The 11,132-nt window shown below is 41.8% G+C and overlaps 1 protein-coding gene across 1 annotated transcript in view; it reads left to right on the top strand.

The window, feature by feature from the left end:
• The first annotated feature begins 4,099 nt into the window (after positions 1-4,099).
• zgc:77784 (uncharacterized protein LOC402947 homolog) overlaps positions 4,100-11,132 on the top strand; it is a 57,055-nt gene continuing 50,022 nt past the window's right edge. The window contains exon 1 of the mRNA XM_040130105.1: positions 4,100-4,190. Within this exon, the coding sequence (XP_039986039.1) occupies positions 4,136-4,190 (55 nt within the window). The 5' untranslated portion in view covers positions 4,100-4,135. The remainder of the gene's footprint in view (positions 4,191-11,132) is intronic.

Below are 11,132 nucleotides of genomic sequence, written 5' to 3'. Positions count from 1 at the left end.
TTTTTTTTTTTTTTTTGGAAACACTTGGGAGTGTTTTGTTTAGTAATTGTTGCAGCTATAATGTGAGAATGTAGCAATATGGAGTTTGTCATAATGAGATGGAGCCAGACGGTGATCAGAGACACATAAGGTCAGAGCCAGGGGGGTGAGAGGCTAACAGCTGAATCTCACATTCTTCACCGCAGCCAGACAGACTGCCACATCCCACCATCTGTACCTCCCTGTACTGTCGTCACACACGCTTACACACACACACACACACACACACACACACACACGCACACACACACACACACTAACCTACCTACAGCAAGTAGGAAAAAAGACCAAGTGTCACCTTAAATCCTGTTAAAGGATAAAATAATTCAGTTGCAATATTTGTTGAGAGCCGCAATTTTTTTTCATGATTTGTTGTTCATTAGATTTGCAAATACAAGGAATAGTTTGACATTTTGGGAAATATGCGCATTTGTGTCTTTCCGAGAGTTAGAAGGGAATATCGATACCACTCTCAGACTTCAGGGGGTCACTGCTCCCAGCCAAGAAGTATTAGCAAAATGCAACGAATTGAAGTCGAAACAGACTCGGTGAACAAATCACTTCGTACGTGAAACATGCGACTCAATATAAATGTCTTCCTCTTCACGGAGACCAAAAACAGTGGCCGACAAAAAACATCAGATCTGTGTGGAGCGCTGAGGAGACTGTAACTGTTCCTCAAATTAGTACATGAAACAAACGTAAATGTCGTATTTCCATCACGTTTTCTATATGGGTTTCCACTGGTTGAGGTTAGACTGCACACTTGCTGCACCCTCTTCTTCTTCAATGGTTTAATAGCACCCGACTGGAGCATTAACACCTGAACCGATAATGCTTGATAATGAGATAATACTTATCTCAATGAACCCCTGACATTTGCATAATAGTAGTTGATGGAAACCCACGTTTTGGAAATTCGTTTCAGTTTCTACATTTGGATGGAAACCTGGCTAATGTCAAACTACGCCTTTTAAAATGGTTTTTACCCAACTAATCTAAAGACTAGGCCTCTCTAAGCACAGAAGGCACAGTACTAGAAGATGACTGACTGACAACCTAGACATGACTCTACGTGCATCGAAGCAGAGCCCCATTAAGAGGTTTTGGAGTAAATCTACTAATGTTCTCTGAGGTTTTTAGTTGAAAGTACGAGCACCAGTCCCATCTGACACCTCCGAGGCTCCAGCCACTCTCCCGTAGAGATGCCTCTATTTTATGCCGGTTCAGCCTTTGTGGCCCTTAATAATGTCCACACTTCCAACGAAGGTAAGATTGAAGCCGGTGTGGGCCCCTCTTTGTGTCATGCCTTGCTGCAGACATCTGGACTCTTCTCTTGCCCAATTTCCAGTCCTATTCAAGAGGGACAAAGGAGAGCAGGCGTTTGACCGTCCAGAAGTCACTCTCCGTCATGTCGGGCTCTCAAAGCCTGACATGGAGACAAAGAAGTGCGGGGAGAGGAAGCAACAGCGCAGAGGAACCGGTCTGGTGTGTGTGTTGGAGGAGGGGGGCTCAGTGAAATAGAGCTCGTGTCCCCCCCTGGGAGCTGTGCGTGTCCACAACTCCACAACTCCTCAAAAGGAAGACCGGGCCGGGCACCAGAGGCTCCAGCAGGGCCAGATTGTGGAGGAGTGGGTGGGAAACAACGGTTGCTTAATAAATCACCCACAGAATCAGAAAGTGGATGCTAAATAGTAGGACTGCAACGATCTGGAGTGGTGAGGACCCAGGGCCACCGCTAGCACGCACAGTTACCGCTCTCCATCGTCAGCAGAAGCAGCAGCAGCAGCAGAGACGATGATGACGGTGATGATGAAACTGAGAAAGTAATGACTGAGTCGAGGTGTCGATATTGCTTCTCAGTGCGATTATTAATAAACAATGGCGATCGTCAGAATTGGAGTGTCAAGGCAAGTTTAATTACGCAGCACAAAGTCACAAATATGTCTGTGAAGGCTTCGCAGTCCTTGAACATTAGGTTGTCGATCCTGAGAAGGAAAATCTTCCTTGGACAGAAAAAAAAAAGCAATTAATTTGTTAAATTACAAGCTGATCACACAGACAAGTCATTTTTTCTTTGCTCTGTAACTTCTTGTCTATTTTGTACCATGACTGTACATCTACATTTACACATGTAACTCAAGAGTCGTGCCGCGGACTGTGTGGAAGATGCGGGGATATTAGTGCCGTGTCGAAGGGAAACTATCGTGGTCATGTTTTGGTTATGGAATACTTGAGACGCGTGTTGTGCTGTATCCAGGTAACCTGACAGAAGGGGAACTGAGGCAGTGGCTGAACATTGTTGAAGAGGTGTATGATATGGAAGGGCGCACACGTACCCCGAGAATTCAACAATCCGTGTTTAATGAAAAAAAAAAAGGGAAAAGCGGACTGTTTATAAAACCCATCAAAAGGACACTGGCACGGCCACTTTATAGAGAATGAGAAGATATGTTAAATTAGTGTGATTGTGGTGTTCAGCTCGCCGACACTATTTCTGGTGTTCCTTTCGTATCAACCTAACAGAAAGACAGTAAATCTAAAGGAATAATTACACATTTTGGAATTACTCTTATTCACTTTTTTGCCAAAAGCCGGGGAGATCATTACTGCTCCCGTGCCTGTACGGTAAATACGAAGGAGACACGGAGCTAATCTCGATATAAAGACCAGAAGCAGCTAGCCTGGCAATGTCCAAAGGTGGGGAAAAAAAATCCCCCTATCAGCATAATCTTGTTTGTCAAACGTGTTAACAAACAAGATTAACACGTTTAATCCTATTTGTTTAATCTCTACAAAAACTAAAACGCAAAAACTTCACATCATGGAATTATGGGTGTTTGACCCTAAACCCGGACATGCAATCTGTGAACAACCGTAACTTTACCCTGCGGTCTTTCACAAACACAGAGTTAAAGCCGAGATTTAACCCCTGACCCAGCGGTCCCCAAACTCTTTGGCTTCGTATCTACTTGAACATCCCAAAACATTTCGACTCAGACCTCTTCATAAAATAAAGAAGGTTGAAATAATACCAAAAAAAAAAACAAAAAACAAACAAACAAACAAACCAAAACCAGTTATGGAATAGTCATTCACCTATCCCCCCCCCCCCCCCTTCTCTGTGTTCTTTGCCTCAGAGAAGATTTTGAACCCAACTTCAATTTTCCAATAGTAAACCTTGAAATCTATTCGCAACTTCAACGCCGAAACTTGGCTCCTCAACCAAAACCCGGGCCTCCTTTGACCGCCTGCTATAGCCCCAAACCCGGTTCTAATTATAGCCCTGACCCAGACGTAACTCTGTATAAACCAGGATCAGCCGAAACGTCCCTTTGTAAAATTTGATCTCAGTCCACCGTCTTGTGAGGACGTCGTGGTCCTAGCACACGCGGAGGCTCGGCGAGGACCCGCGCAGACGCGCAAGGGCGCAGACGTCGCGCCTGTCCCTTTAAAACGCCGACTCCCGGAGGTTGGCGAGGATTTGTCGCGGACGGCAGGGAGTGCGCAGCTCGGCTCGGCTCGGCTCGGCGTGCGCAGCGCTTCGTCTTCGCACAAACTGACGCCACAACCTGCAACTGCCCGGATCCGAGCAGAGAGAAAGGGGGAGAAAGAAAGAGAGGAGAGGGACTATTTTATTTATGAGCGGGCTAAATATAGTTAAACCTGCTTTTTCTTCTTTTTTTTTTGGTGTTTTTTTTTTGGAGGGGGGGGGGGCATCTTAGAAAGAACTCTGTGTGTGTGTGTGTGTGTGTGTGTGTGTGACCATGCTGAGTTTTGTTATTAGGTTTCTCCGGGGCGGTGCTGCTGCTGCCGCCGCTGCTGCTGCCGCCGCCGCTGCTGCTGCTGCTGCTGATGCCGCTGATCCCGCCGCTGTCACGGGTTTGTGGGAGTGACATCAAAGTTTTTTTCGGGGTGATTCCCGTCGCTCGAAATCTTCCAGCCGAGGCTCGGGCTCCCGGTCGGTCCGGTTCGCCGGGTTTTTTAGTCCGCGCCGTTTTATGGCCGGGGGTTTGATTTAATTGATCGTTTGACACTGAGTGGACCGTCCGGAGGCTGCAGACTACAGACGAGCTGGCACCGGGAGAGTGTGGAGATGAACTTTGAAAATTTACTACTTGTGACCGTCTCATTCATCACCATCGCTGCAGGTAAAATATGAATATAAGACGTGTCTTTTATGGGTGCCTCTGCTTCCTCTCTCTCTCTCTCTCTCTCTCTCACACACACACACACACACACACACACACAAACACACACACGCACACTCAGCCAGCCCATATGGCGTAACTGCCTCATGGTGTTATTGACTTGTCTTATCGTGTCTTCTGTCCCTGCAGATGGATGTAAATGTTGTTTGGATGGTTTTCAAACACGTTTCCACGACAGCTGCGGGAACTGAATTGCCCCCTCCCCAGAAAAAAAAAGAAAGACATATAAAATGAAATGTCACACATGCATTAATTTGTCATATTTAAATACCACTGGTGAATGCCAAGAAGGTGCACATTTTCTCAGTGTCCCCCCCCCCCCGAGCTCTGAGGTGGTCCCACTGGGAGGCCATTAGGCAGCAGAAGAGGTCAAAAGACTGTGGCAAAAGTGAAACCATTTAACTCTCACTTTTAGCTCAGAAACTCTCAGGGACATTGTCATAGCCCGGCAAGCCCCAAACCTCCAAAAAAAAAAAAATGTTTCTGGAGATGCACACATGCCATTAAACAATGCTTTTAAAAGCTCTTCTTTGATTACCTTCGAGAAAGGGATTATGTATATTAACCTTTGTTCTAATAACGGTTTAAATTTTCAAACCTTAATCCAAAGCCCAAATAAAAGCAGGGCTCAGAAAAACAATTCATGAGAGTGCAGATGTTTTTTTTTTTTATTCTCGGATTAATTGACACAATTTTAAAGCGACAAAAGACAATGGTCAGACAATGGTTGGTCTGAATGATGTGTTTCATTTGAGCACGTTAAATTCAACTTAACTCAGTGATTATGAAAGGAAATCAAACCAAGAAATCTTCGCTGTCAAAAAATTTTTTGTCATATTTTACATCAGAGCTCAATCGATACTGGATTTTCAAGGGCAGTACAGATATTGATATTTCAGAGTTTTAAAAATCTGAAAACAATATGTTGGTTGATATTTATTTACACTAACACACGACATACTCACCATTTTTGATAGGATCCCTCAAAGGTACCCTGTAGAGTTCCTGCCCACTAGTGACGCTATGGAGAAATGTTTTTATGAGCGGGTCGACATTTTTGTTATGTACCGTGCATGTGTACGAGTATGTGGCGGGGTTATTTACATCCTGCCAGTGGTTCCATCCATGCTATAGCGCTGACTGAGAGTTGGTGGCATTAACACGCCAACAAAGAGAGTAAAGAAGACTGCTAGTAAGTAAACACAGTTTAAGTTATAAAATATATCTTTCCCTTTTTTAGCTTTTTTTTTTTTTTTTTTTTTTCCGTCTCCACCAACCCCTGGGTGAAATTTCTGGCTCTTTAGCTGCGAAATAATCTGCTGTGTTCACGACTGACAAGCCGACTTCGTCTATCTGCTGATTTGTCTGTCTGCTGATTTGTCTGTCTGCTGATTTGTGCTGGTTCGGGTAGCGCACAGTGGGTTTTTTTAGAGGGCAGTGAGAGTTAACCAAAGCATTAAAACTGCTGGCCGGGAAAACCAAAACAATGAGCTGAAAGATGCTAAAGCGGCCGCTAAAACTGAGGGGGCTGCTGCAGAGTTGAGTGATGACTCTCTGTGAGATCGTTGCTATATGAGTGAGCACTTTCACATACTACTACTACTTTCACAGTAGTTGTGTAATCCATTGTTAATATAAAAAATTTTTGATTATAGCAGCTTTAAAGAATCATGACCAAGATTAGTACTGAGCAGGACATCTTGCAGTTGAAAAATATACTTATCTTATGTTTGACATTTCTGCAATCAAATTGCCTGTTAGTCAGCTAGCATATACACTGATACCAATATATCCGCAGTAAACTATTATCAGATGATATATTGGGCCAGCCAAGTTATTGGTCTGGGTCTATTTTACATATTTTACAATGATAAACTATAATTGTGTACAAATCCTTAGCTCTGGGGCCCCTATGACTCCTCTCTCCGCTCATTCTGCATTATTATAAACTGGTGCCACCTCTCAACGTTAAAGGTACTTTTCAGCACCCACGCCATCTGCCTATATCTGTTTATCTGGTGTGAGCTTTTCCTCTCATTCCCAACCCGATTATACCGCACATTCCTGTAGGGTGATGTGCACTTTCATAAAAATGCTTGAGAGAAGAGGATTCAAATAGGCTTCGTGACCTCTGCGGGAGCGGTGTTGAGACAGATGGCCCACTTGTAGAATTTATTCAGTTGTTTTTATATAAAAGAAAGAAGAAATGTGAGAGTTATAGTGAGGTATGTTTTGTTTGTGTAGGTGTATCCAGCACAACGAGTTCCTCTCCGTAGGTCTTGAGATGCGTGGTGGGGGGTTTTGGCTGTGTTTTCTCAAACCTCTGTGTGATTGTAGGGGCAAACAACAGTTGCCTTCTTTCTCTCTCTCTCTCTCTCTCTCTCTCTCTCTCAAACACACACACAGATGCACACCAAATCTCAATTAATACGCCATCAGTGTATCTCATTGAAATTTCAGTTATCTTGAGCTGTAGTCAGACTCAGCTGTGGAACTAATTGATGCTTAACAACCCTTGGCTGGTGATTTGTGTCCACTCTGTCCGACTGCTCATTACTTGGTGACAAATATGGCTGCAGGCTGACTAAAGCCTCTCGCAGTCCCTCTTGATGAAATGACCGTGGATGATGAAACCGCTGCAGAGCCTGGTTAGTCGTCTAATGTGCCACAGGCTTGAGTCATGTCGCCGGATGCTGATGATGTCCCACTTCTGGTACAGTCGCTGATGACATCATTTAGAAACTAGATGATGGGCGAGGAGGACGGTTGCCAAACAAAGGCTCCAGAAGCCCAGACTGATGCCAGAAGAAAATCAAAACTGACTTCTCTGCTTTGAAATTTACTCTGCTGTGGCATGTTATCGCCCTCCTGCAGAGATTCCTTGGCAGTGTCACAAGAGCTCCTTGAATGTTTTTGGCCTTTTTAAGTATGTAAATGAATTGAAATCGAAAAAGACACGAGTAAATCTCAGCAGACAGCCCCACAGACAAGCTGCCGGCCTTCTGCTGCTGTCTCACTTGTAAAGTGAGAACATGTAAAAGCATGTAAAGTCAGTCTCTGAACTTTCTTTCGAACAGGTAGACAATTGTGTTTCTCAGCAGATATCAAGCTGTGAGCTCAGAAAGGTCCAGGTTCTAGTATGAGTCTGTCTGTCGCTAAAAGACACCGAGATCTGAAGCAAAACAGGACATCCCTCTGTGGCTTTGTTGTTTTCACACATTAGCATGACAGCAGCACACTTCTGCCCCCGGGGAGGATGCAGGGTTAATATTTGTAAATACTAATTAATGAAAGCGGCCCCCGTTATGTAATGCAACCGCTAGGAGCCAAGAAAGCCCCAAATATAGCCTGAATCAACAGGGTTTTTCAAGACATGATCTTGATCACCCCCTCAGCTTTTATCCTGCTAACTCTGTGTGTTAGATGAGGCAGAAATGTAGGAGATGCCGAGAGCAAACATGTGGGCGTGTGTCAGAGTTTGCAATTAGGACCAATGCGATAACTTGTCTATCAGAGCTGCGTGCGGCACTAATGGGCTTTCATTTGAATCTGTTTGCTTTCTTTCTCTGGATGCTTTTTTTTCTTTCGCTTTGTGAGTAAATGGAGAAATTCTCACAGATCAGATGCAATTATGACAATTACCACATCTAATCGACCATACACACATGATCAGATCACAATGAGTTAAGTCTGTAGCTGTAATTCGATTAACACCACTGAAAAGAAAGCGAAGAATCCCGCACATTGTTCATCGCTGCCTTTATTGATGATGTTTTGGTCCTCAGACCTCAACGATGAAGTTCATGAACACTATATATATATATATATATATATATATATATATATATATATATATATATATATATATATATATATATATATATATATATATATATATATATATATATATATATATATATATATATATATATATATATATATATATATATATATATATATATATATATATATATATGTATATATATATACACACATACACTACAGGCTCTCACCTGGTAACAGATCAGTGTGTTCATACAAGTTAAAGCTGCTGTAATCAATATTTTTATAACAGTTATGTATCAGATGACAATGTGAGCGCAATGTGACAACACGAAACGGGCTGCTTGTAGTGACGAACCTACAGAGAATGACAACCTGAATCTGCAGCTCCCCACGGCTTGACAGAACTCTATAGCAAGTTTCAGTTCGCCATTTAGCTAGACAGACACAGTTAGAGACTAGCTGGTACACACAATGGAGCATTTGGAAGCTAAAGAGCCTGATATTTCAGAGAAAGTAGGGTCACATCACGAAAATAAGGTGCTCTAAGAACAAAATATAATGTTTGTTTTTTGATTTTTTAATTAGTCCCACATTACACAAAGGTAGAAAAAGACACTAAACGCAATCTAAAAATGGAAAAAAAACCATTAATAATCCTAATACTCCAAAATCATTTATATCAAAAAGGAAAACATGAAATAAAAAATAATACAAGAAAACAAATGTAATTTTACCGTATATATCATCAAGAGAAATCTATCAAGAACACCCTAAATGTAGAAATAAATCCACACCCAGACTAATAGGGTAGGCTATCAAGGGAGGTGATCGACTTATAGTCATTGTAATGACAAACTGGAAGGGACATAAGCCTCAATTTAAAGGGTCAACATGTATCAAATGAGCAGAGCTGTTTTAATAAATTTATTGTAGCTCTCTCTGAAAAGCACCTCTGCCTCTTGCCCTGATACACTAGTTTATACACGGGATAGCCTTGAGTAAAATACAGAGTGAAACCCTTCATAAGGTTATTATAAGCGTCCCCTCCATATTGGACGACAGCTCAAGACTGACCGCCATTCACTCTTATGGATTATCTAAGGTCTCTTTTGCCTTTCACACTGAAGGTCTGTGAGGTTCATAGAAGTTTCAGCACAAAGATGATGCATGTTTCATAACTACCGGGGGTTTAACAACGATTTGTTTTGTATTTCATCCTTCAATACAAGGCTCTTGAATTAATACATACGTTGAATTGGACAGTTTACTGCCTGATGAATAGTGCAGTGCTCGTTGAGCCGATATCTTCTGATTTTTTTTATTCTTTTTTAATTTTCGAACACATCTAGTGGTATCTGTTCATTATAGAGCACTGGTTTTGTGTTTTGTTTGCTGCTGAGAAGCCACTTGAAGCATTCAGAGGTGATTCCAATCTCTTAGTCTGAAGTCTCTACAATAATGCTTTTATCAAGTCGAATGACGCACAGTAAATTGAAAATATTCTGTTCGTCGAAATCGCTGTAATGTATTGGTGAAAGCTGTGAATTCCGTGAAACGAAACAACAGCTTAAGTTAACTGAAGCAGCAGCCTGTGAAACATCTCTTCCTGTGTTAATGTCATTTGTTCTGAAACTCGACTAGGTGAGTAGCCGGTGTCCTCCCCTACTTGTTCATTCCCTGTAAATTTGAAAGTCATTTCACACCAGAATGCCCCAGATTAATATTTTTCACGCAAATCAAGGCACACTCTAAATTCCCATCTCTCCGAGGAGCCACTGTAAGCTCTAATGGGCTGTGTTTATGATCCGACAAAAAACTACCTTCACGGAGGTCCCGTGATGTTCATTTTTCCATGTCACGAACAGGTTGACAGAGTTTCTTTCTGCTGAAAGGTGCTTTCAACCACTGCACCGCAATCTTCCTGTCATGAAGCAAACATCACTTTGGGAATATTCTCACAAGGAAAATGTGTTGCTGTCGTGCTCAAAGTGGGTTGGACTTTTTACTAATTGCACATTTGTCAAAGGAACAGGTCGTTGCCTGTCACTTTGGCCACCTGAAGCTGTTTGCTGTTCTTTTTTTGAAAAGACTATTTTCTCTGAAATACATCAGCATGGCACCGCATTGAATCTGCTGGATGATAACTGTAGCTGTAATAAGTAACCATTAAGTCTCATTAACGACAAAAAATGTTTCTGATAGACTTTGAAATCTCAACTGTGTCTGCATAGTTGGAGTTATTAAACATTATTACTGTTAATATTTCCCAACGCATTTCTCACACTCACCAAATAAAACGAATGCACAAGAATTTGTCACGGGGACATTTATGCTATTCAAAGCAACACAAAGCAACCAGGACTTCTCAGAGTGAAAGGATAACTGGATTTCATAAACACTGGAAAGGGGAATGTTACGAAACAGAGCGCCTCTGCAAATGTGTATAATAAAAGGATTAACAACACAGTATTGTTAATGGCAGACTGATGGTTTTACTGGCTGGTTGAAGCGATGAGGTAACCACTGTGCTTAGCCTGTGTTCCCGTGAGTAAATATAATGTAATTTGTTCGTATCAAAAGGAGCCCTTGACATAAAGTTCTTTTTCAAACAATACAAGTAGTTTGAATGCAATGGTCTCAGGAGAGAACCCTTTGAGTGTATCAGGGATTATACAATGAGTAGTAAAGAAAAAAAAAACATCCTAATACAGTTAACTACATTAGTCAGTTGGTTAGTTAGTTAAGCTAGCTAGTTATTTAGGATTTAAGTGAAATACAAAAGTAGAAATTCCTTCACTTTTACTCCTCCTCAAAAACGTAAGAATTGCTAATACCTTAGCGGAAGCGATATAATTAAGTATGGAGTAGTTTTTGTCTAATATTTGCATTTGAACCTTTGATAGGGTGTTACACCACTGTTCCTTTTTTTTCTTTTTTTGGCATTTATCAGGGCTGCAAACAAACAGCAAGAATAAATCTGGCATTGATTTTATTTGTAATCCTGGTTTAAGCATTTTCACTGTCATTGTGGTACAAAATTCTCCTAATGTGATTTCTCTGCCAACAGCAGGATGTCTTGCGGCAGAATTTTGTTTC

The sequence above is a fragment of the Xiphias gladius genome, chromosome 7, assembly GCF_016859285.1.
Source record: "Xiphias gladius isolate SHS-SW01 ecotype Sanya breed wild chromosome 7, ASM1685928v1, whole genome shotgun sequence".
Lineage (NCBI taxonomy): Eukaryota > Metazoa > Chordata > Actinopteri > Istiophoriformes > Xiphiidae > Xiphias > Xiphias gladius.
Note: the sequence above shows the minus strand (reverse complement) of the source record. Positions and strands in the feature narration are given on the sequence as shown.